Source organism: Pezoporus flaviventris, unplaced genomic scaffold, assembly GCF_033815535.1.
Source record: "Pezoporus flaviventris isolate CSIRO_AGI_PZ_B2104156 unplaced genomic scaffold, CSIRO_AGI_Pfla_v1 ptg000001l, whole genome shotgun sequence".
In the NCBI taxonomy this organism is placed as follows: Eukaryota; Metazoa; Chordata; class Aves; order Psittaciformes; family Psittacidae; genus Pezoporus; species Pezoporus flaviventris.
In genome coordinates, this window is record NW_026892549.1 from 16,207,941 (window position 1) to 16,234,746 (window position 26,806).

At 42.6% G+C, this 26,806-nt stretch overlaps 1 protein-coding gene across 10 annotated transcripts in view; it reads left to right on the top strand.

The window, feature by feature from the left end:
- FMNL2 (formin like 2) overlaps positions 1-26,806 on the top strand; it is a 145,072-nt gene that overhangs the window by 93,490 nt on the left and 24,776 nt on the right. For 9 of the 10 annotated variants that reach the window (XM_061445896.1, XM_061445888.1, XM_061445914.1 and 6 more), the window contains exons 6-9: positions 833-985; positions 10,981-11,089; positions 12,322-12,398; positions 15,168-15,261. In XM_061445896.1, the coding sequence (XP_061301880.1) occupies positions 833-985; positions 10,981-11,089; positions 12,322-12,398; positions 15,168-15,261 (433 nt within the window). Of the gene's footprint in view, positions 1-832; positions 986-2,419; positions 2,444-10,980; positions 11,090-12,321; positions 12,399-15,167; positions 15,262-26,806 lie in introns of those variants that run through there. The other variant, XM_061445947.1, reaches the window with a different exon arrangement.

Consider the following 26,806-nt stretch of genomic DNA (forward strand, 5'->3'; position numbering starts at 1 on the left):
CTAACACTGGAAAAAACTGTGCATAGCAAAAAAGAGCCATTTGTATAAAGGCTTTCTTCCTAAAATTATATGAATGTATGCAAGTTAGCTTGCTGTGTTTTTCCTCTCTCTAACGTGGTAAACATGAGTAATAACCTCAAGAGCTGTAAAGGGAACAAGCAGTTTTTGCTTGAAATAGCAGTACAATGGGCAACGAGTCAGAAATCAAAGAAAATCTGTAATGATTATGATAATATATTACATATGCTGGGAGATACATGAGGGCCAACAATGCTGTGTGAATGCTGGGTCACATATTGATGGAGGAAAATGAATTAGTACTTGCACAGTGTATTGATTTATTGAAATAAAATGGAGACAGCTTTAAGCATTCCCACTCTTCAAGGCAGAGCCTGTTCATCAGCAAAGCAGTCGATGTTGTATTTATTTTACACTGAAGTAGAATAATACGTAGCTGTTTGATCCCTCTGAAATTGGATGCTCATGTGGTTAGCTGCTCCCTTTGTCAAGGTCCAAATTTGTTGCACTGTGCATTTGAAGCTCACACTTAATTGCAGCCGAATGGAAGTTAGCCTGCATTGCTTTCTTCCTTTCTTTTTTGATATCTTTTGGGACCTACCCATGTTTAAGAGACAGTAGATGTGGCAAGGACATAGTTTAGTGGTGGACTTGGTGGGTTAACAGATGGACTTGATGATCTGGAAGGTCTCTTCCAAGCTAAACAATTATTTGTTTCTGATTCTACTAAAATATGCAGATGTCGAACAGGAAGGAAAATACTATGTGCATTTTTTCTGTCTAACCCGGAGATGGAATTTCTATTTCCTTTCAGGTTTGACTTTGAAAGTTTGGAGAACAATGTGGAAAACTCAATGGACAAGTCCAAACCGTGGAGCCGATCTATTGAGGACCTGCACAGAGGCAGTAATTTACCCTCACCAGTTGGCAACAGCATTTCCCGTTCTGGCAGACACTCGACTTTACGGTAGGGCTTTTAATCAGGCAGTGGGTAATCTGCAAATAACGAGAGCCAGAGTGAGAAAAGTTAGTATGGTTTTCCAATTAGAGTATTTTTCATCTTCCCTCTTTTCACAGTATAGGCTTGACGTATGTTGGAAACATGTCATTGTAGTGACGGTTTTGAGGTGGAAAGAAATGCTAAGCTAGTAGCACAGGGCAGTTGAGGAAGAGACAAGAATAACTCTGCCTCCCTTTCCAAGGGCAGAATGGTCTAAGGATGTATGTTACATTTCCATCAGGTACAATGTGGCTTGCACAGAGGAAGCAATTCCTCTTCTCCAAAATGTATCTCAAGATTTCCATGGTCTTGGCCAGTCTGGTGCCCTGATCTGGTGTCTCATCCAAAAAGGTCTCTTCTAGCAGCACATTCCTTCCATGCTGCTATGAACAAGACTTTTCTTCAAACCTGCTGTTAATTCTCGCACCACCCTGGGCTTTACTGTGAAGTCTTTCTTTCCAAATACTGTTGGGGATTTTTTAACCCGGTTTGTGGAAAAGGACTGAATGACAGTCAACTCTGTTATATTCTTTTGATGCTTTACCATTATAAAACATACTGAATACTACCTTTAAACTGGCAGTGCTGTTACCTAGGGGCGCAGCTCAGAGTGCTGAATGCTTTTTGACTTTTATGGAGTTTTATTACACAGTACTGTGAGCATAGAAGAGTCCAAAAAAGATGGAGCCAGTTAGAGGACCTTTTTCCTGCATCTTGGACAAGAGGTTCAATTTTGTTTTGTCAGTCAATGGTAACATTAGCTCTTTAGATGATGTTGGGTGTCTTCTGTCTACAGCCTGAGTGGTCGTGGATATGATACCTGGAAGATGTTGTTCACAGACATCAGGCAGTAGAGAGAAGGAGACAGTTCTGGTAAAGAAATACAGCCTATGAGTGCAACAAAATCATTTGACCAGTTGATTATTATTTTTTTTAATATTACAAAGGTGTTCTTAGTGATTTTGGTTTTCTTTGGTCTTTAATTACTGTGACAGAGAAATGGTAGAGTCTTGCAGGAGAATATCTGATTCTGCTCTCTTTGGGAGGCGTGCTTGTGATTAGTTGCAGTAGAAATGCATGTCAGGTATATGTTAAATGTCTCTTACATTTTTTTCTCTTCGTTTCCTTCCGTCCTTTTTTCCTTTTTTCACATCCTCCTTGATTCCTTACCTTCTTTTTTTTCCATGTCACTGTCTCCTTTCTTGCACACTTCATTCCCCTTCCTCTTTCAAATCTTTTTCTCCAATTCTCTTTCTCTCACATCCTTCCTTCCTCTGCTCTCATCCGCCTTTCACATACCATCAGATTGGTTTCTCTCCCTGAGCAACTTCAGTTCAAATGCTGCCATAGCTGCTTTTCAACCAACTGCCTCTGGAGCAGCTTCACTTTGTGCTCTGCTGATGAGGCTTCGAGCTGGAAAACCTCGTAAGTCCCAGGTGCAAGGTTACCCGCAACATGGGCTGTGCAGGGCATGGGACCCATGTGGCCAGCACTGCTCCCCATGCCTTATAATCTGGTAATAGTACGTCTTGGTAAAACAACCACCTGAGCATCAGGGGGAGTTTTCAGTTCCAAAACGTGCGGTTATCACATTATAACTTCAAAGTGTAGTTTGCTTCTGTAGAGTGGGATTTTCTAAAAGAAAATAAGATATGTTTTACTTTGGAAAAAAGTAAAATTTCCTTTATCATATTGCAGATAATATTATTACTTTCATACCTGAGACATAGAGCCCTTAGTCATTGTCCGTTTTATTTCTTCTTTTTTATTACAAATAGAGACTTCACTCATATCCAGACAGACACAGAAATGTAACCTAATACAGTGTTTTTCAGCAAAGTGCTGCCTCCTGTCTGCAGAGCCATCTTTTTACCTGGACAGCAGGTAAAAACTGTCCAACATTTACATGGAATTAGCATTTGTGGGCACATGGAGACTCAAGCCATAGGTTCTTCTGTGTGGAAGCTCCTCTTCTATCTTTGCATTGAAACCCATTCAAATAGTGAGAAAAGAAGAAGTGGTCCTCCCTCTTGGATAAAGAAGGAGTAGGCTGATAATCTTAACAGGGTAATTTAAAATTCAGGAGCTGGACTCATCCCTTCAATGCCCTACCAGTATGAAAAATGAGAACAGATTTGGCCTGGATTCCTTTTTATTAAAATAGCAAGAAGATTTGGGGAGACACTGTTTAACTTGTCAGCTTTAACACAATGTTTTTTCATTTTTGGTGTCTGTATGGCAGTGTCATTGCACCAACTCTCCTGCCTGTCCTCAGGGTTCAATAGTAGTAAACCTGCCGTAGTCCTCAGAACCCTGAGATTTAATTATACAAAACAAACAGGAGGTAAGCACAAAGCAACACTGGGAAGTGCTGGCAAGGTTATACCCCATGCACGCTTTCAAACGGTGTGGCTCCATTGTAGTGAGCAGTTATGGGCAAGCTTGCTGTGGTGTGAACTCCCCCAGCGGTGACGTGGGCATGGAGGCTTTCTCTTCGTTTGCGTGGCTTAGGCTATCCATTTCTAATTGTGACTTTCACTAGCTTCCAGTAGGTCTTTTTTAATAGTGTTAAACCCTGCCAATTCCCTGCTCACTGGGTTTCCTTGGCAACTGAGGTTTGTTTTTTTTTTTAGGAGGAGGGACAGGGATTTGAGAAGCAACCACCAAAATGAGGGCAGAAGAATAAAAGCAGGGATGAACCTTTGGGGGTTTTATTGCTGCTTTTTTGGGGGAGGAGGAGTATTACTTTCATATGAGAGTTATACTCTCCTGTCAGATAAATATTAATGCAGACTTTGTAATGTCCCAACCCATTAGAAATTCCCTTTCTTCTGAGGCAAATACTTCATGTTTTGTATGGATGGAACTGGGAAACTTACTTTTTTCTTCAGAATCTGTGGAGTCCATAATGAGGGCAATCTAGGCAAATGTATCTTAACCTATAAATGGGCTTTGAAAGCATTCAACAATTGGACTCAGATTTGACACTGACTTTGTATGCTGCAAAGATTTAATTTGGACTTTGCCATTAGCACATTCACTGTTCAGGGATCAGCTGGCTTTGTCGTCGTAATTTGTGTCAGATACTTGCTACTTTAGCAGAGTATATTTTCGAGCAGCCAGTTGTTGGTCTTGTAATTCTTCTGGTTCCTCTGTCTGAAGACCAGGATTTTCACAGACCTTAGACAGGCAGCCGTGTCCCTGGCAGCTGAGGGTAACTCCAATGCAGCGTGTACCTGTTTTCATGTAGCCTGCTTGGTTTTGTTATGGGACGTTTGTAGGTGACTTTTCTGGTCAAACTGGGGGAGAATTCCCACCTGTGTGTGTTTATGGAAGTGAAGAAACACGCTTGTTCCCTTGCAGGAGGTTACATGGGATGAACATGGCACAGCAGAGCTAAGTGCCACCTGGGTGTGCATTGGCATCTGTAGACACACACTGGCTATGTAGCATGGGAGGACTGAACCTGGCTGTTTCCATTTCTTTTCTCATCTTTTTTAAGTAGCAGATATGTCCTCAGATTTAAGGATTAATAGTTTTCCCAGATTCCGTTAGATGAAGATAAAAACAGCAGGCTTGAAGTCATTTATTCTCTTTACATGTGTGGGACTAACCCAGGTTTCCTGCCCTGTTTGAAGTGGCAGAAAGGAGGCATTTTTGGGCAGCACAGCTATCTGCTCTCTCTTCCCTTGCACAAATGAAGGAGTTGATTGTTCCTCACTGGTTTTAAAGCTTCTGGGGCCACTGAATACAGGCTCATGGTCATTCCCTCTCTGGGCATCATTCCCTGCAGAAGGGTGCAAGTTCAGGGTCCCCATGGCCAGCAGACCCAGCTTGTAACTTCCTCTACGAGATGAGGCGAATCCAAAATTAGTAGGAAGCACCAAGACCTTCCCCATCCAAAGTCCCTTTCTGCTGTCAGAAGTACATTCATAATACAAACACCACCACTTCCAAACAACAACAAAACTACAGAAAGGCAATCCAAACCCCACTAAACCCTGGTGCAAATCAGCAGTCCCTGCCCACATAGTGTTGGGCGAGCTGCTGGTCCACCCTGGATCTCTGTCCTTTGCTCTCGTTGCTCCTACTCAGAGGGAGCTGGTATAGGCAAATGAGGGCATGATAGTCTTTAGCAGATAATGAGACAAAAATGATGGGAATAACCATCTATAATTTATATTCATTATTAATGCAGTGCATTAGAAGTCTGCACTGTTGTACTGGGCACATGTCCTCATTTTAAGTATGTTAGTTCTCCTGTAGTCATTGGTGGAGATGGCAGGAGTTTGTATTGAGATTTGTGCTCACTTACCATGGTGGAAAGGGCTTTTACTTACTTTGAGTATCCCAGTTTGTTGCGTAGGTGTTTTGATTATTCATTTGTGGGCCTTCAGTGTCAGTGTGAGCTGTTTTGTACCAGAAGATGCCCTTGCATGTTGTGTTTTTTAGGTCTTGGTTATATAAAGTTCTGTTTGAGTCTGGGACACACTGCGTGTTTTCACCAGTTCTCACTGATAATGTTAACAAAGTAAGTGGGACATGGAGGCAGGAGCAGTTTAGCAAAATCAATTTCTTCAGGCTGGCTGGGCTGAATGGTCCTTTTCACCTTCCTGTAGGAGGCTGGTGGGTAAAAGCCCAGCCTAGTCTCCAGAGACATCACAGCAGTGCCTTTACAAGCACTGCATTAACTAAATTGTTAACAAATTGAATAAAAATGATAAATGAGTTGTTCTTGAACAGAAATGTACTTCTGTTACAGCTGGGAGAGAAAAAGAACCTTAAACTATACTGTTTCAGCACAGATTTAGCCGTGATTTTAACAGTGGTTGGTTTTCCCACCCAGGTGCAGTGTCCGAGCTGTGGAGACGCTGAATCCTGCGTACTCCCCCTCGGCCTCCAGCATCAAAGGCATGAAGTTGTGGAGCAGCTCTCTCTCTACGTGTGACATCCCATACCCACTGCTGGTGGATGGCAGGAGGAAAGCATGTCACACTGCAGGAGCTTGCACGTGGTCAGGTTTTCTGTTTCTGCTGTTTTCAGAAGTAAGGTTTTATAGTTCTTACGAAGGAGGGGCAGAAGAAATAAAAGCGGAACCATCTGAGTTTAATTATCAGGATAAATATACTCTTGGTGACATAATCTTTGACCTGCAGCAGACAGGAAATCAAAACCGACGACTCATCCCGATGCTCGGATCAGCCTAATGTTTAGTAACAAGAAATGAAATAAAAGCAAATGAAGATCATCCACCTTGGTTTGGCTCATGTCGCATAAAGGGAGGTGTTAGAGCTGCTGCTGGTCTGTCTTGCCTTTATGAAGGAAACAAATAACATTAGGGGTCGTTGCAGTTGCTGCTAATTCAGACAAAGCATCTTGAGCCTTCTTAGTTCCAGTGTGCAGAGTCGTTGTAGAGGAGTTTCTGTAAAAAAAAAAAAAAAAATCCTTATTAATTCTTGGCATTCATGTCTCTGTGAAGAAATTTGCATCTGTTGAAGGGAAGCAATCTAAATCTAGGGCAGAATCCCATCTGTGCCAGAGATATCTTCTCTGCACTGCAGCTCTCAATTGTGTATTCCATACTCATTTCTCAGCCTAATCGTAAACTAACACAGGTGGAATCTCTGCAAGCCGGAGGCTGCGGGCTCTGAATATCACTGGTGATATCGTTGAGTAGCACACTGCCAATTAGGAGTGTACAGGATGGTGGGGAGGGCAGGAGGACTGCTGCAGAGAGAGCATGATGTGCAGCTTGAGGCTGGAGCAGAGTCCCAGAGGTGAAGGTTGTCTTAGTTTTGGGAAGAGAACACAACAGCTACCTCTGGCTCTGCCTATATGGCTGGTCATAAGACTCCTCCAAGTGAACATATCCAGGCTTCAAAATAGCAGTTTTCCTGCAGGCAGGTACTGCTATACAGGATGTTTGCAGACCTCATCAGTCTTTTCCATCTCTTCAAAAGAAGTGAATACTGTTTTCACCTCAGCCCTTCGTTTTGGTGCCTGCATTAGTCAGCAGTGCAGGGCTTTTGATAAGGTGCCTAAAAAAGGTAGTGAGCAGTGTGGAGGGGAGTATCTCCATCTCCCAGCCTGAGAAGATTCCATCTGGGTGGCTGGATCCCAAACTGAGTCATCAAGCTGAGTGCCCAGGGAGCTCAAACTCAGCATGCTTCAGGGTCCTGCTGCATTGCAGAGTATGCTTGCTCCATGATTCAGTTTCTCCTCACTCTCCAAGCAGCTGGAAATGCCAAATTCTGGTTTTATGGTCATTTTTTATTAGTTTAAGAAGACTTTCTCCCATTTTGTACAGTTGACAAAACTTTGTCAGATGGTTAAAGGCATTCTGAAATTGAAGGAGTTGATACACCAGGCCCTGAGTGGCATGATAACGATCTAATTCTGTTTATTTACAATTTGAAGGAAAATAATGTATGCAGCCTTTAGTAGTTTAAAAGAGAGATAAATAATTTTAGGAACGATCTCTGTATGACTAGAAATGACTTTTAAATCTTCTGACTGCAGTGTTTTTCATATTTAGTGAATGAACGTATGGAAATATGCTAGTTATACATTCTCCAGACAACACTGGCGGTGCTTCCATGCTTCGCAGTTCAGACTCAGCATAGGGTTCCCAGTTAAAAGTTGAAGTACTCCTCTTTTGTCTTGATAAGGGAGATTTGGGGAACAAATGAGTCTCCAAGCACAGGGTCTGTGTGTGGGCACTCAGCCTATCCATGGGGACACAGGCAGTACAGCCTGGCTGGAGCTCCTTGACCTGTCCCATTCCCACCAGGAGCAGCTGGACAAAGTGCCCTGGAGCCAAGCTGTGAGGTACAGTGCAGCACCCATCCCAAGTGCTCATGGTGGCTTCGGGGCAGCTGCGATGGCCCTGCAGTGCAGGGAACAACCTTGTCCTGTCCTGGTCCTCCAAGGCCCATCCTGCATTCCTCCTCGGGTCTGGTTCCCGAAACACAGCTCCCATGCATTAACCACTCACTGTTCTCAGGCAAAAGTAGGTCATGTTTCCTGCAAACCTGAAATCCGTCTGGAGCACCCTGAGCTGATTTATGCATTCATATCTATGGAAAAAAAAAAAGTAGTTTGGCTGAATTCTGCTGTGAATTTTGGGGTTTCTTTCATCTTGGCACTCTTGGAAAATGAAGCAAAGGGAAGTAATTGCTGAAGCCTGAGAGTCACTGGCTGTCCATGGGCAGGATGGTTTGGCGCTGCGCTTCTGAGCTTGCTGTGTGTTCTGCTTTTGTCCTGTGCTGGAGCTGCAGAGTGGGGAGGACTCCTGCAGCCAGGAAGGCAGACACGGCATGGGTGCTGCTGAGCTGTGATCACTGCCCAGCACACTGTGTGCCCAGACCCTGCTATGAGCTACCTCATTTGGTTTGGTTTGTGTGTTTAAAGTTAGAAAATTTGCAAGTATGTTCTTTGTGTGAGAGAATGAGCTAGTGAGTCAGAATAAAACAAGTCTGTTATTGTTCATGTATTACTATTAATCATTAATGTTATATGTTATTATTAATTGCTGTTATTAATATAATAATGTTAATCACGGATTTTAAAAGTTACACCTCTTTTAAACAAGATGAGTAGCACAGATTAGACAAGTAACTGCACAGCAGCATCAGCAATAAACAGGGTAGCTGCCCAGATGCACTTAAAATATGGAGAGGAAAGAGGAAAACAGTGAAGTGCGATAACAACAAAGCTGTATCTAACACCCCTCTGTCATATTGCTGAGGAGCAGATGCTTAGTGCAGAAGATGCTTAGAGCACTTGCTTAGTACTAGCAAGGCAGATACCCAGAGATGTTTCTCCTGGTTCATACTCCTGCAGGTATGCTTCCAGCATTCTGGAGATTTAAGCATCCTGATCTAAGGTTTGCATCTTGTGTTTAATAGTTCTTGATGGAACTTTTTTCCTCTGTGAATTGGTGTGCTTCTGGAGCCTGTGCCAGGCTCTGGGCTCTGCAGTGGTGGTGCTGAACTCCTGCTCTCCAGAGCACAAAAATTACCAGGTTTGCTTTTGATCCTGTCACCTGATAATTATGTGTGATGCCACATAATTACAGATCATTCCCCACTGACTTCTTCTGTGACACTCATGCTTTCTTGGAGTGTTGGGATAGTTCTCAGAAGAGCCTGGGTCTGGAAGGCACCTGGAAGCTCTCTTTTTCTCCACCTCACTTCTTGTCCTGCCTCGGTCTGTGTTTGCAGTTATACTTTGAGTCATTGCTGGGTATCAGCACTGATACATTTAACTCCTGGTTAGGGGCTGTGGTGAGAGCTAAGGATGCTTTAACCCATCAGCTTCCCCCAATGCAGTTGTTTTCCCAAATCAAACAGAAGTGAAGCCTTCCCTTGTATGTTCTTCAGGCTCCAAAGGTGGCGTTGGTGAGCGTGAGGCAATACTGCAGTTGTCTGAAGAAGCCTTGTTTTTACTGGAGGTTGTATTTTATTTCAGCGGTCAAGCTTTGTCTATGAATTTCTCTTTCCTTCCCCAGTGGAGTTGCTTTTTGCGTAAGAAATGTCAGAATTTGCACATCACTGCACATGCATCTCATTGTTTTTTTGTCTTTCTATCAGCAAATTTTATACTTTCTTCCTCTGTTTTCAGCCCAAGTGTGATAACTGGAAATGCAAAAGGCTTACTGTGCCTGCCTAGAGGTTTTGTTAGCTGGCGAGCCAATGCCCTTTTGGTCTCTCCTCTCACCTGCATTGGTCTAAATCGGGAGAAAACTGTATTCTGCAGCCATGTGACTAATTGAGAACATGCCTGCACCTTCTCTCTGGGCTGTTTTTACACTGTAAATGGGGGGAGCAGGATCAATGTGTTTTTCCAAGCCCAAACACCACTCCTTGCCTTTGCTGTCAGCATTACCTATGATGCTGCTGGCTGGGGCTGCTTAGGGCAGCCTACACAGCTTTGCAGACATCCTCCATGTCCCTGGCATAGCTGTGGTGGCCCTGCAGATCCATGCAGCTTGGATGGGGCTTGTGCTGGTCCTGGGGCTTGCCGGCGGCACCAGGAACACCATCAGCCAATTGCAGCAGTTAGAGCATCCCTGTCAAAAGAGGTTTTGACCATAATCATAATTTTCTCATTGCTTATTCAGTTTCAAATACATAAGAACAGACACGTATTTCCTATGGCAGTCTGTCTCCTTGTCTCCAATTTCCTGTGCTCAGCTCATGAAACATGTTTTTTCTTAAAGAAAATAAGCAGTATCTGAAGAAGAGATGAAATGTGGTTTTCATTTACTATGCTATAGAAACAACAGATTTAAAGATTTCCCTTTGTGTTTATTCTGTATACTTATTTAATTGAATTCAAGGTTGATTTACTAGTTAGGAGTTACCATTAAAATAATTAATGCCTCTGTTCTGAGGAAAGTTCCTAAGGGCTGTATTTTCCTCAAATAATTTGGAGGACTTTCAGGAAGCTCAGCTGCAGAATAGAAGAGAGGCACCATTCTTAAATGAAATGCAGCAGGAATTAATACATTTGCTGATGCCTACAAATGTTCAGTTCCATTAAAAGCCTGTGCCATTGCTCATGCGAAGTAAACTGCATGGGAAAAAAATCCGGAATACCTCTCCTTGTGGGTGGATAATTTTTTCCATGTTGCATGCTGTGAGAGACGGAGGTACCTGGCTCCAGACAAGTCACACTGTGGCTGGTGGCATGGGCAGCTCTGGGCGGAAGGGCTGGGACTGGCATCTCGTGGTCTGTGCTGGCCTGGGGCTGGGTGGCTAGCAGCCTGTCGTGGAGCTGTGCATCCTGAGCTCCCTACACTGCCAGTGTGTAAACAGCACACGACCTTTTTTGCGCTTTATTTGCAATTGTCCGATGGTTGTCTGCTCTGCAGAACTTAAAGATGTCTGCATTTTCATATTCCTTTATCCTTACCACCTTAAAATAGTCTTGTGATTGATGAGAGCTGGTTTTGTTTGCAGGTATAACACCTTGCCAAGCCGAAGAACGCTAAAAAATTCCAGATTAGTGAGTAAAAAAGATGATGTTCATGTCTGCATCATGTGTTTACGGGCCATAATGAATTACCAGGTATTTCCCTTTTTGTTCTTTTGGATCACATAACTGTTTTGTTGTTGGGAGGGGGGAGGAAAAGATTAGTGGCTGATTGTTGAAGAAAAACTAATGCAAAGGTTTAAATTCCTACTCAGGCAGTATGGCTGGGAAGCAATATAACACAGTCCTTGTGTACCCATGCAGATGATTTAGTACAAGTGTAAAGATACATATAGACAAGAGCATGTGCATGCTGGGCCAATTCCTGTTTGCAGTGATGGGCGCAGTTTGCACTAACTGATTAGACATGCAGCTACACAACTGAAGTTAGTTTGTCTCAGCATTTAGTACTAACAGGAAATGCATAAATTTTTCAGAAGAGCTATACACTGATTGAAGGTGCAAGCTTTTACTTTTGTTACATTTTTATGGCAAGGTAATTGCAGTAACTGCAAGTCAAAGAATAAAACAGACCAAAGCTAATCTTATTTTCAAGAGGTTTTTTTTCTCTTTAGAGGGATGCTGTGATCATATGGCCTGCCCACGTAGCTTCAGAGACTTGGGATTTTTTGCTAAAACAGTAGTAGCTAAAAATATGTGCTTCAAAGAAAGCCTGTGGTGAACACCCTTATTACAAATTGTACAGTCATACAAGGTATTTGTAATACTGCTGTGTATGTTAACTCTGCCCTTGGGGATACCAGCTCCTTGGGATTTACAGGGTATCTTACCTCTGATGGGAAGGATGCCAACAATGGTCTTGTGCTAATAACCAATACTGTGTTTTCCAAAGGAATTCTTTTTTCATTTTTTAAGAGCAGAGCCAGCAGTACTTGTGCAAAAACTGCATGATGCAGTTGCTGTATGGCAGCATGTGTCCTGGAAAAGAAGAGATTTTGGCCGCTGAATTGCAAAATCCTCTTTAGAGAGTTAATTATATAGTTTGCTGTCAAAATTTAAAAGGAGTTGGAGAGGAGGAAAGGAGCAGCAGAGGGGTTGTTAATGGTGTAGGAGCAGCTCTGGGACCCCTTTTAGTTGGCTGACATGGCTAAACCAAGTACTTTTGACACTGTGGCAGAGCAGTTGTTAGGCACGGTGGTATATGGAAATGTTCTGGTTGATTTAGTAAACTCTGCAACATTTTGTTTGGCTTACAGTGTTGTGATAGACTGCCTTCAGATATGGTCAGAGATATGTAATGTGTTGGATTTTAAAAGTAATAATTTCAGTCTCAAAACTGAAATAATATTTTACCCTTCTCTTTTCAGTATGGATTCAATATGGTCATGTCGCATCCACATGCTGTTAATGAAATTGCACTAAGTTTGAACAACAAGAATCCCAGGTACGCTGCACTTGCTTTTAGAGAGTTTAAGAAGTAGGCAAATAAAGAGTACCTAAAGTTTTGCAGGGGTATGTTTATGAATAAACCCATAGCAAAAATCAGAATTCATTCTGAATTGGCTTAAATCTGTGTAATTGTGCAAATAGATGAGCAGTTGCCATCTAGTTTCACAGTCTGAGAGAGCTGGGCGCATTCAGCCTGGAGAAGAGAAGGCTTCAGGGAGACCTTAGAGCAGCTTCCAGTGCCTAAAGGAGCCAGTGAGAAGGCTGGAGAGGGACTTGTAACAAGGGCTTGTAGGGAGATGACAGGAAGAATGGCTTTAAAATGGCAGAGAGAAGATGAGACACTGGCACAGGCTGCCCAGAGAAGCTGTCACTGCCCCATTGCTGGAAGTGTTCAAGGCCAGGTTGGACAGGGCTTTGAGCGACCTGGTTTAGTGAAAGGTGTCCCTGCCCGTGGCAGGGTGTTTAGAACTGGGTGATCTTTAAGGTCCCTTCCAGTCTAAACCTTTGTATGGTTCTATGACTCATAGAATCACAGAATCAGAATAGTTAGGGTTGGAAAGGACCTTAAGATCATCAGGTGAAAGTTTGGTGCTTAAGCATTCCAGCAATATTGCAGTGCAAAGCAGATCTTGCTGATAATGAGCAGCTTAGCATGGGATTTTCCTGAAGAGTAGGAAAATCTTTACAGAATTTTGTCTAAAAGTTCCTTAGGTCTGAAATTTTTCGTTCTGTATTGGGTTGCTGTTCAGCCACAGCAGTGATGTTGTAATTGTGCAGGGGAAATGATGGCTGCGAAGCTATGTCCCCTCTTTTCCCCCACACATCTGTGACCCTGGCAGCCACTTCCAGCAAAGCCTGGAGCCAAGAACCTCTTGCATGTCTAATGAAACCAAATCTGACGTACTGATGTTTGCAAGGAAAGGTAAAACTAGAAGATGAAACAAAACTAAAGAGCACTATATATGTGTGTGTGTATCTATATATCCTTTGCATTGGTTGTCTGCTTGTCTTTCACTGCTTGAAATTTTGTCCTGATGGAAGCAGGTATTTCCTTCCTTTCTTTCATTTAGCCCTAAGTCAGCAAGCCTAGGAGCCTAGGCATGGGATAAATGGGAAGGGTATAGGAAATTTATTGTTTTTATCAATTTTGGTGTCCTGTGCCTGGAAATCATGATCAAGAGAGCCGGAGTTTTAATTTTTCGAAGAAGTGGGTTATATAAATTTCTGTTTATAAAAGAAAAATTCCTTTCAAATCTGGCTGAAGACAAAACGTAATGTTATTGCTGTTCCAAACTGATTTCTTTTTTGTTTTAGCCCCATCATAATTCTTGAAGAAACCTGAGGTTTGATTGCTTAGGGTTGGTTGGGGTATGCAAAAAGGGACGCAGCAGCTCTGAGAGATGCTGCAGAGGTGATCCCATTCCCAGACCATTCATGCTGCTAGCTGAGTGCTGCAGGATTTAGCAGGCCAGGTGAATGATGACTGTAGGGACTCCCTCTTCTCTGGTTGTGCCCATATGGATGCCACAGACACAGCTGTACCTGTCCACTCCCTGTCTCCACCCCAGATGTGTGGGCAGCTGCTGAGTGAATGCTCTGGGTAGCACCAGAGACCTGGGCATCCCCTGAGTGCACTGCCCACAGATATCACCCTCCCCTCTCTCCACACACACAGCTCCTAGCCTGCCGTTGGAGGGGATAAGATCTGTAGTAAGAGCTCCTTGATGCTATCTGAAAGAGCTTGAGTTTTCTTCTTGTGGCAGGAAAAAAAAAAGGATGAGTAAGAATTGAAAACTATACATTTAAAATTTCCTAGGAAAATGAACATTTTATCTGGTTTCCAAAGATAACCTTGACACTTTGAGAGCCAAAAGGTATTTCTTTTTCTGTAACATCTGGTTTGAGTAAATGCTTTAGCATGAGACTAATTTCATGTGTCTGCATGATTTTACTACCTGCTCAAAGCTCATCTGGCCATAAAGTCCAGTTGGTGCTTTTGCCTTACGTGAACCCTGTAAGAAAATACTGGGGATGGTTTATATTAGGGTTACACTGAGTCTGTTGCATGCTTTTCTCTCAGTACTCTGTTGTCTTCCCTCATTAATATGCCTGTGTTGTTTTCCCTCATTAATAGTGCTGCAGTCAATGAGTTGCCCAGATTTCTCATTCAAGAGGGGAAAGACATGCTAAGGCATCTATATTTACTGCAGTGAACCATGTCTTTTTTTTTTTTTAATGGCTATCAATAATACAAATTGTAGAAAATAATTCAGATTTGTATCAGGAGAAATACAGATTTGAATTATAAGCACATTCATTAAAAACTGGGCTTAGTGAAATGGGCTGTGTTGCCGTGAAGACTAATGGCTGATGTGTGGTGATCCTGGCTTGTGTAAAACTGCCTTCTCTTTGGGTTTGTGCAGGCGAACTCCCTGGGAGAACAAGCTATCAAAGGCTGATGTTGTTTGCCTTTACCAGAGTTATGCAACTGCCTTTGGTTTGCTTGAATTTCCACAAATGCAGTTTGTGATTTAAAGTTTTGCATGTTTTTAGTAGCATTAAACTGGGGCAAAGCTGCATGATCCTGGGAGAGTCAAAATGCCCTGGATGATGCATCTTGCAGGTTTACTAGTTTTTGGAGATTTAAAAATACACAGGATGTAAATCATGTCTCCCTATATCTCCACATCTGTTTCCAGCAGGTAGAAAGAAGGTGGTTCAGCACATGATGATCATTGACAGTTACTGTTTTGTTTCTTCACAGGACAAAGGCCCTTGTCTTAGAACTTCTAGCAGCTGTTTGCCTTGTCAGAGGAGGACATGAAATCATTTTATCGGCGTTCGATAACTTTAAGGAGGTACTTTATTCTGCTTTATTAGAATTTGGTGTGTGTTGATAGTCCTCTTACTATTGGCTATGGTTTTCTCATTCAGCTAGATTTCCTAGAGTAAAGACTTTCCAATACCGTAGATTTTCCTTAAGTCACTTTGATTTGCAAAGAAGTAGACAGTGGTGTCAGTGCCATCATTTTGTTCATGTTTGGGTGTAAGAGCCATAATCCCAACAAGATGAATCCAGACTGTGAATTGCTCCCTTTACATTTTGGTCAGTCAAGCTGTGTTCCTGAAGTGAAAAATTGACGAAGGTCTTGAGAGTTTTACTCCAATTCTTATATCTCTGAAACAACCAGGAATGGTGTATAAGGTCTCCCATTTTCAGAGGTGTTTACAGAAGCTCTTGAAACCCAAACCTCCTGGTTTTACTATCAGTAGGAATTTTATTTGTGAATAAACTACAAAATCAAGTCTCTGTGATGGAACACTGACTGCTGAAATCAATACAGGTATTCCAGTTCCCTCAAGTGGGGGACAGAAACGTGTCATTCATAGGTGTATATGTTCAAGTGTATCACGTTTGCATACAGTAGTTGGTGGGATTTGAGAACATTGTATGAAGGTTCAGAAGCACTAGTGGGGGAATCAAGCCCTAGAAAGCTGCTGTTATAGTTTATTTTGGATATTGGTTATATGTGTGAATATATTATCAAAGAAAAAAATGGATCTAGACTTTCCAGCTCAAAAATTGTTAAGACTTGATGAGTCCTGACTGGACTGTGTATAAACATGTAGCATGTTTTTCCTTAATGCCGCTGTTCCTTTAAGTGGGTTAATGCAGATGATCAACAAGCCAAGTTGTTATTTTTTTTGCTTTTTTTTTGTTTGGGGAATTATTTCTGGTTGGGAGATACCAATCTCTGATTTACATTCCCTGTAAATAATTGCATGTTGTAGACAATTAGCTTTGTTTCTGAGGTGCTCATCATTATACAGAGCCAAAACAAAAGGTCTGAAGTAATCTCCAGTGCAGGCCTGTTGTAGAAACCTCAGCTTTGCAAGACTAGAGCTGTCCTAGCTGTGTTGTGTGTGCAGAGCTACTGAAGGAGAGAGGTAAATGGGAATGGCACAGCTGCTGGGGAGGCTTCCCCAGCTGTGAAGTAGAAGTTGAGCTGGAAGTGTTTGTTGTGTGACCATGTACAAAGTTTTGCTTCTGGGCTATACCAGTGGGAGGGATGGTCAGAACATGGAAATAAGACATTCTGCTTCCAGCTGGGGAAAGGTCTTCAGTCCTGTAGTGCAGCAGAGAACTGGAACTTGTAGTTTGGTTCTTTAGTTTATTCATCTGTAGCCTTGGGCAAGCTGCCAGTATCTTATTCTTTGCACCTTTCTGAAATGAGGGAATCACGGAAGCAAATGCAGATGAGGTTGTTAAGAAGAACAACTGGGTAATATGAGAGAAGTGCTTTAAATGGGGAAAGTGCTGTAAATATGCAAGGTACAATGCTGTTATTCCAGTCTTAAATTCTTCTGGCAATATACTATAGAAGAAATATGACTCATTAGGGAGGATGGTGTGAGGGATTACTGATAAACTGGGCAAAACACCACTGCTTGAGATGGTCTGTAAGCCTCATTAAATAGGCCCTTCACATATCACAGGGAAGGATGTATACAGTCCCATTTACTTTCCTGCCTTCCTGATGTCTTTAGTGAAGTTTTTCTCTGTCATCTCTCTTTTCTCCTGCTGACATTCAAAAGTTCCTATGTAAAACATTCAGTTTATCTGCCATTATTTACTTATTCCATTCCTGTTTGTGCTTGATCAAGTTGTTTGCTATAGCAGAACTGTTGGATGTTGCAGGTGAAGTGAGTTTGCAAGAAGGGGATTTCACTTTTCTTAATTCTGCATTTAGCTGTTCTTTGTATCTAATTATGCTGTTGTTGGATGTTGCAGGTGAAGCGAGTATGCAAGAAGGGGATTTCACTTTTTCTCAATTCTGCATTTAGCTGTTCTTTGTATCTAATTGTGCTGTTGTTTTCCAGTTTCCTCCTAGGCAAGTTTTCAGTAATGGTTTCAAGTTTTCATGTTTATAACTCATTCAACTGGTATATTGAGAATCTCTCAGTTGCTGACATATAAAGTACTCCGGGTTAGATTTCTAGCAGTATACTTCCAATTTAAATTGCTGTAAGCTCAGTAATATTTGTGTGGCTTCTGTAACTATGCGTTGCAGGGCTGCATAACTTTTCTGTGGTCTTTCATCAGGCACTGTGTGAGTATTTAGGACAGATTAGACTTGTTGAACTAGATCTGTGCCACTCTATCTCCTTGCCATAAAATAACTTCAAAAGAAACCTGAACTCCTGCCTTACACTTACCCTGTAATAAAGTCAGTAGGGAAAACAGGATATTTTGGACCAAATTCTGCTCTCATTTACATTAGGTTGAACATCAAATATTTCATCAAGCTTTGAGCTTTGCTCTGATGTAAATGAGAACAGAATGTGGTTCTCAGGGTCTGACTGAGCTGGAAAACCACGGTTGATATGAATCTTGTCAAGAATTCTTTTTGAAAATGACTTTTCATTTGAAAATGTTTTTACAGGCCAGTCTTGTTCTACTTGGGCCCAAATGGAGGACGGTTTGTTTTGTTAAGCTGTCTCTTGAAAATTGTTCTTGTCCAGTTCCTTCACCTGAAATCACTGATTCTTGTGCTCGGGTTGTTTCTCTTTGCAGGGGACTTGGCTCTGCACATTACAGATATAGCTCGGTGCTCGCTTTTCAGTACAGGGTTAAGATCATGTTGTACAAGTCATTTCTGAAAACAGAGACATGGGGCTATTAGGAAGCCACCAAGAAGGTACAACAAACAAGAAGCTTGAGATGGAATTGAATAAAGCTGAATTCAACAGGGGAAAAAAAATACAGAACCATTGTTACTGACAGGGAATAGAGACCAGGTTAGGGAAGGAGCTTCACGTAGTTGCACTGGCGGCAGGAAAAGTGAGACCCGTGTTTCAGGCCAGTGAGTGGCAGAGCTGTTGAATACATTTGTTTATTAATTTTGCCAAAAGGCAGGAAGCAGTTACAATGAAATCTGTGTCTGTTGTACAGAATGAATCGAGAGTTTCAAGGGACATACCAGTTCTCATCTGTCTTTGTATTGTGTTGTGTAATGTTGAAGGAGTTTGCATGTGGATAGTACAAGCAGAGGATGGTTCAGCTCATTCTTTCCTAGTGCACATGTCTGCTTTCTGCTCCACGTTTTGGAAGTATTTGTCATTAACAGAAAAGCAGCTTCCAGATCTATGAGAGAGAGATGCCCCAAATGTACTCACACCTTCTGGGTTTGGTTGTTCCTTACAGAGCAGTGCTGACGTTGGTTGAATCATGCTCAGTTTCCAGCTTGAATTCAGCTCTATCCATTTTCAGGAAGTCTTGTGCTATATGGGAAAGAAAGTTCAAATTAACCTGCAAAGACCCTGACACTATGTGTCCCTGAGTAAGGTGGATTTTTACACTATCCCACGTTTCTCTTTTGAAGATGTTATTTTCATAACTCTCATCATTTTTGAAGTCTAGGTGCTTCTTAGCCTCTATGTGACAATAAGCCTCAGCTGCTTGGCCAAGTTTGTACTTGTGGGATGGTCAGGTCTTGCTTGTGAGGAGCTTGATTAGCCAGGAAGCCAGTAGAAGTTTTGGGTTAGCTGCAGCTGTTCTGGGTGTCATCAGGCCTCAAACAGCTTCTGAGCTGTTCCAGAGCATTGGGGTGGTGCTGGAGGCTGTTGCTCAGCCCCATTGCCAGGAGCAGGACTGCCTTTGACTACTGCAGGTGGCTTTGAGCGTGCTCCAGCTGCCTGCATTCTGCACCTGGGAAACTTCCTTTTTTGGAGAGATGCTGGACTGAATTCTGCTGTATTTATTGCAAATAGTTGAAGTTACTGTGCCACAGGTAACGCATAACTTGCAGGTGTTTGCTATTCCCTTATCTTTTTGACCCTTTGTGGCCTGCTGTTGGTTCTGTTTGCAGCCACTTCTTATTCCCAGCACCTTGCGCTGAAGGCAAACACTGCTTGAGGTGGGGTATTGCAGCCTTGACTGGCTGAGCTCCTCAGCATAGCCACAACCCCTGCCTTTACCCACTTGCCAGTGGGCTTCCTCAGCAGTGTCTTGGCCCTTTGTGCTTGTTTCCATGGATTTGTGAGAACTGGCTACACGTTTTTATCCAAGTTGCCTCAGATTTGTGTCACAGGACAAGCAAATGCATTTCAGCAGAATGCCAGGGGAAGAAAGGAGAGCAGAGTTAGCTGCAAGACAGCTTTAGAGGAGCTCCAAGAGTCACAGACCAGATGCTAAGAGCTTGTGCCCCACTTAAATTGAAACAGGCTCAGGGCACTGTTGGAAAATAAAATGTATTTTCCTAATGCTTATTCAGAGTGGTTAATTCATTTTAATAGTGTGATTGCTTGTGTGGGAACACAGAGAATTAAGCTGGTCTTTTACCACCAAGAATAAACCTTTGTTTTACCATTATTTCATTGCTTACTCCCCTTACTGTTTCCTGGAAATGCTGCTTGGAATTTGCAGAGGTGCACTACTGGAGCTTAGGCATGATTGTGTCCTGGTAAATCTGTCCGTGGCCATCAGAAATGGCGAGAGCCAGCATGATGCAAGTGTGTGGTTTCTCACACTCCCTTCTGCTTACTTCACATAGATGTGGCATAGAGACAGTGCTGCTTAAACCACAGCATAACCATGAGGTGGTAACTCACTCAGAACCCAGAATGAGCATTGTTCAAAGCTGCCCTTGGTGTCCGTTTACTGACATCTTGCCATAATCAAACTGCTTTTGTTCATAGCTGCCTTGTCAAGGAAGGATGTTTTTGTGTTGATGAGATGCTACAGGTTGAGAAGATCTTTTAATCACCACTGCCATGGACTGGATACTTCTAATATATAACTTGTATGCCAAGAGCAAAATACTCAGGAAATGTTTTACTGAAATTGATATTGGTTGGAAGATAAAAAAGATTTTACATAGCTGACAAAAAAGTGTATGAGGATAACCAAACCTGCTATTCTTGTGTCAAAATTTCTGTGGTGAGATAAAGGTGTCTGCCGTAGGTTGAAAACCCAGGCACTTCCCATCCGAGAGTGCAGCTGTAATCCCAGTCAGCTGAACCCTGCCAGGTCTTGGTCCAGGAAACAATGTATGGGAAAATTCATCTTTCTACCTGGCTGGCATTTTGAATTGGGGGAAAATAAAAATGTAACAAGCTGCTGAAGGGGGAAGTTTCAGCACACTGCAGATGTGTGTGGCTTGACTTCATCAGTGGGATAATAAATGGCTGATTACTGACTGTCCCCATCTGCAAGGCAGGGGAGGAATCCCCATAGGCGGGTGTCTCCTGAGGCACAGAAATCATGTGGACAGGTTATGAAGTAGGTGAGAACATCCAGAAATAGAAGTAACACAAAAGTTTTAGTTCAACAGAATTAAGGCTTGTTGAGGCTATGAGTGTTTTCCAACTCACTTACGGCCTTGCTTCAAAATTGAATTTTTTTGTGGCATTTCTAGTTAGCTGTTTTATTTACATGATTTACATGGTTTTCATTTACTGGAAGCATAGCAGCCAATAAATGAATAGCTTCAATAGGTTTACAGATATGTTGAAAAAAATCATAACCCAACAGCACTAATGCAGTTGCATAATGAAAACAAAGAAGTTTTGGGTTGTTTTGCAAATATTTATTTCCTCATCTTTAGTTAAGATCTGAAAATGACAGTTTCTGAATATACTTCACAGCACTCTGGACTAACATTTAAAGGAGGACAATCTTAGATCCTTAGGCAGCTTTTTGTTAATCTCCATTTTAGATATAGCAAAGTTTACTTTCACTACAACTCAGTATTTCTGGGAGAAGACCAGAGGACTCTTCCACTTCCATTTTTTTTTTTTATAAGCACAATAGTAGTTTTTAAATTAATCCAAACTGAGGAGGCAAAAGAATTGACTGGGATCTGTAGTGAGACAGAAAGCCAGTCAGAAATAATCTTGGCTGTCTGCAGCAAACACTTCCTTACTTTGGCTCTTGTCCAGCAAAAGAGTTAAATTGCTTATTATACAAGCATATACCAGAATAATTGAATTCAGTAAGGTGAGTGTAAGCACTGTTTTTGCTCCAAGACCAAAAGAAATGCCAAAAAATACATTGGAATTCAGGCAATCAAAAAATTTTGGGAAATCTCATCATCTGGTGGTTATTCCAGCATCTGAACTTCCCTAGGTGCTGGGGAGAGAAGAGCTGACCTAACTTGTTGGAGACCAGGGGATGAGAGAGGAGCTGGGTCTGGCACGATGGTGCTCCCTCTTGTTCTCACATCAGTTAAATTGACTTGCATGTTTGCTGCTCTAAAATATCTGACAGGTGAGAAGAACTGTGATCCCATCACACATCACCCAGTTGTGACTATTAATGCTGAATTTACAGAGGTCATCTGTAAGCCAATTCAGAGGGTTCATCTGAATTGCTGGGCAACACCCTGAAGGCGTGGCAAATGAACCTCATTGTTTACCTCCGCCTGTTTTCACTCTGGCAAAGTGAGACAATATTGTTCACCCCTTAATTTTCACAATGCTTAATTCAAAGTCAGATTTATCTTATTTGAATGATGAATGGCAGCACTGAAAACAGCAGTTCTGAATTATTCTTACCAGCCATTACAATAACTCAGTACTAGAAGAAACTGTAAGTGCTGGAAAATGTAAATGCATTTGTTATCTTCTGCACTGCAGTATTTTGAGAGTGTCTTAACCCCGCTGGTAGAGAAGTAAAGGGTATTTTAACCTAGTAAGTATTAAATAACTGTTTACTTAACCAGTAACTTATGGGAAAACTCATTTTTTGTTCTTCAGCAAACTGCAAAAATGTCAGCATGGTCAGCCCAAACAAAGTGTTCCTGTGGAGTGCTGCTTGCCGGTGGTGGGATCTGCTGATCACAGTGGGCTGTTGTGGGGGAGAGAAAGACAGCATTGTCCCTCCAGACAAAGGAGCACAGACAGGAGAAAAGGTTCACAAAGGGTCCCATGAATATTTTTGGGTTGTGTATACATCAGCCTGTTTATAACACCACAGCCAGTATGGGCCATGTTCATCTACACAGTGCATATTTGCTATGAAATTGTGCTGGTACTTCTTGCTGTTACAGAACTCAAAAGTTATTGAAGGAGGAGAGAGCAGCTTAAAACAACCTTTGGGCAACACATAGGTAGTCATTTTAACATCTGCACTGACAGAAAATGTCCTGTGTAGCAAAGCCTTTCCTAAGGTCTAGGTATTTTAAGGGGTTTGTTTTCCCTGCCTTGAGATCACTGTTAACTGCCTTTGCCATGCCAGAACATATTCACCTCAAGTGTAAATACAGCCAAAATGATTTAATTTTCTGTATGGAATTTGGGATGTGGAGAAGAGAGCAGTCTGGCAGCTGCATCTCGTAGTGTGCGTTCTGTACTGTTGGCCAGCAGGCTGCAGCTCCAAAGCCTTAAATACTGCTGGTGTTTGCTGCCATCTCCGTATTGAGCATGCTGTATTTGCTTGTGGTGAGGTTAGGAGCTGCATTCTCCAGCAAGATGAAGTGGTGCTTTGTGTTGTTAGATAGCTGTTTGAGGTAGGAGGACAATGGACATGCTTTGGTCAGCCTGCATTTTCACTTTCTGCCTGACACTGCACACGAAAACATCTTCAGTTTTTCCAAAATACCCTTGTTGTCTTTTGCTGTCTGTCCATGTTGCCTTTTTGGAGCATCTTACAGTAATACAGCCATGTGAGCAGGAGCAATGCAAGGATTGTCATAGTTGGACTTTGCTTTTGGGTGGTCTGGATGTGAGCTGTATGACCTGAGCTGCATGCCAGGTGGATATGGATATAATTGTCACTAAATTTTTGTAATGGTTCTTTTTACCTTCTTATAGGATTGTATTTTACCTTCGTAATAGATCTGTGATGGGTTTACTTTGTTAGCACCCAAAGCCTTTCCAGAGAAAGGACCCATCGTGGGTGGTTTTCCATAAGGCCACATTGTTCTTCTAGAATGACATGGGCTTAATGCAACCTAAAAAGTTTTTTCACAGTGTAAGTAGAGACAGAAGGTTTATTTATAGCTGTGATAACCCATTTAATCTTGCTTCTTCACCGAATAATGCTAATAAAAGAAAGATCAGCCTTTCTTAGTCCCAGCCATGCTTTCAAATGACAGACCCTGGAAATTAATTCAAATATAAATGGCAACATATGGTTTTATGTGGTGGGATTTGATTTCAGCATTCATCTTGGTTTTTGGCCAATTTTCAGGCTGTAGGCTTCATCTATAGTCTCACTCTCTTTAATCTTCCAGGATAAATTATATCATTTCATGAAAGGCAGTTCGCTGTCTATGGAAGTGCACTGACTCATCTGATGATAGTGTGAAATAGCTGCAAGTATCCACTGAAAGCCGCAGGTTGTTGTTGCTTTTCTTCTTGCTATAAGCTCCTGTATTCCAGCTAGCCAGGGCTGCTTGCATTCCTGGATCAGCAGTTCTCTGCTGAGGCTGTATCACTTCAGGTTGCTCCTTGATTTAATTAATCAGCCATAAATGGCTTGTAGTTGTTTATATCAGCTTTCCTCATCCATGTGGAATGGTTTACATTAGAAATCAGTCCTTTTGGCTTTTATTGTTGAGTGATTGCGTGCACCATTGTTATGTTTCTTTCCACAATACATGATTTTGTTCAAATAATTTTCTCTGAAATGGGTACAAGAGAGATGCTATTGTTTAGAGCTCAAAGTTGAGATGAACCTACTTTATTCTTTCTTGATGCTGATTTTTAACTGTTTTGTGGGGAGGGGAGAGTATGGAGAGTGCTGGCAGAGCTTGCAGTGGGTCTAACTGAAATACCGTTCCATTTACTATGGTAGGAAAAAAAGTGGCCTGGGATGATAACGTAAGGATAAGTGCACCTAAGCAGCCCATGATGCAAGAGGAGATGGTTGCTGGGGTTTGCTTTGAGCAAGGGTTGGATCAAGCCCAGCGTATGCCTCCAAAATCAAATTATATCAGTGGGCAGCTGCTGCCTTTGATCCCTACAGTGCCAGTAGGTTCCTGAAACCCAGCCAGATTCTAGTTTTCTCTGGCTCTTGCTGACAGAGGCTGGTCTTTTCTGAGTTTCGTCTCTTTCCCTCCTGAAGGGTGTTTTGCTCCTGCGTGGAAGCATGTGTGTCTTGGCAGGGACATATGCCACAGCAAAGCTGTATGCAGCTGCATGCCTGCAGGCTATACCCTGCCCGGATCACTTTCGGTGGGCCCTGAGTAAGAATGTGCCTAGTAGGGCATTCGTGGTGGGAGTAGGTCACATTGCTGCATGTTCAAGGAACTTGAGTTTCTTCAAGACAAAATGATACCTGGTCATGGATGCAGAGAGTAGGGGAGACGGATGGGATGCCAACAGGCACTGGTGATATCTGGTGTGGAGATGCTCTGGATGAGCTAAGTGCACTCATCCCACCTCATGCTTTTAACTGCATGCTTGTGAAACCAGGGTAGCCATGCCAAAATGCTCATGATGGTCTCCCTTCTCCCTGTTTTTCCAAGGGTGCTCCTGGCCACTTTGGATTTGAGTTTGGACATTTGGTAGCTTTGCAGAGCCTAAGACTCTTCACCAGAGTCTTAAGCTACCTGCTGAAAAGCGCAGCACACTGGAAGGCTGGGGCAAGGGCTGGCTCGCTTGCTCTCAGTTTCTGCTGAAGTTGCTCTGTTGGGAGTCTGCATGCAGTGTTTGGGCTTTGATATCCCAGTGAGGTGATTCCTGACACTGCAGGGAGGCTTTGCAAGCATTAAGAGGAAAAGCTCAAGATTAAACTGAAAATTTGCATCCCGAAGCTGAATGGCAGTGGCTCTCCAAACTCCCCCATCCTTTCCATGTCCCAGGCCCCCCATCTCTGTTAGGCAGAGACAGGTCGTGCATGCTTCACCCCTTGCACAGCTGCAGGCTAGGTAATACAAAAGAGACTTGCTCCATCCAAGAGTGGGTCTGTCTTGGCTCCATTTTACTCTGTCTTAGACCTTAATGTGTGTTTTATGAGCCATGAAGAACAGCCCCTGTGAAGGTGTTTAAACTTTCAAAACCACTTTCATGGCATAGACTGCAGAGAGACCAGAGTCCTTTGGGTTTAAGATCATGATAATTTGCTTGACCAGCAAGTGTAATCTGTTTTTCATGAGGGTGCATGCTTTGTTATTTGTGTTTATTCTACATTGTGTGTCTTTAAGGTTAAGTTGGACACATTTAAACACAACTTCAGGAAGTGTTTGTGTGCGACTTCAGCACCCTCCTAGCAGGAGCTATGTGAGTAGGGGTTGTGGAGCCCACACAGAGCCCATTAGTTGCAACTTGAGGGATTATAGCCATGAATATTGATGGTAATGTTATCAGATAGTTCATCATAACCAGCGTCCCTGTGCTCTCACAGAGATCCAGTGGCAGAATTCCCATTGACATCAGGTACTGACCACAAATACCTGAATAATAACACAGTTGTGGCAATTTTGCTTAGGAACGACAGAAGTCGTATCACATACACCACAAGTATGTTTTATTCGGTTGTAACAGCAGAAGCATGGCAAGAAGTCACTCAACAAGCCATTTCTTGCAGGACTTTGCAAATCTTGTGATTAGCTCAGTTCAGGTGCTGCTAAACTCTGACTTCAGTGAGGTCTGCTCGGTGCCTTAAACTTTGTGAACTATAGGATAGATATAGTTACAAGGAGGAAGGTGATACAGGAATAGTAATAATAATGCGTACTTTGTAAAGTTTTGGGAGTATGTAGAAACCCTAGTTGGGAATTTGGTTTCCTTGTGGAGGGCACAAACATAGAAATATGTACAAAGAACTGGTACCTGCCCCAGAGAGGACAGCTTCTAAAGAAGCAGCAAACAGTGCTTTCTCTTATCCCTAATTACCATCCACTGGCTAATATATAACAACTGGGCCACGATCTGGTTGTTAAGGAAAACAGCAGCTGATGTCTAGAGGGGTGTGCTGCTCAGAGGCCAGTCAACCCTAACTAGACAGCCTGGGTTGGAGGTCTCACTGCTGTGTCCCTTGCTCCTGGTCAGTATCTCCCAGTGCTCCTGGGACATTTCAGTGAAATCTGGTTGAGGAAGGAAGGAGCCCCTTGGGCTCACTGAGGGTTTTGTTCCTAAGTAGAAGGGAAGTCTCAGTTCTCCAGATGACTCTTTTTCAGGACCTTTAAGAGCAAAATGGCTTCTTTCAGAGCTCCTTCTGTCTGTCTGTAAGCAGCCAGCATCTAAGGAGGGTGAAGCTGGGAGCAGCATTGAACACTGTTAGTGCACGGATGTGCCTACCCAGGCAGTTACCACTTTGTTCAGAAGAGCATGCCTGTGCTCTTCCTGAATTCATTGCTCAGTTTGACCGGAAAATCCAGCAGGTGAGAAAAGTCAACTCATGGTGCAGGGTATGAGGGAGCTCTCAGTGAATTTGGGAACATGTGGAACACTTTACAT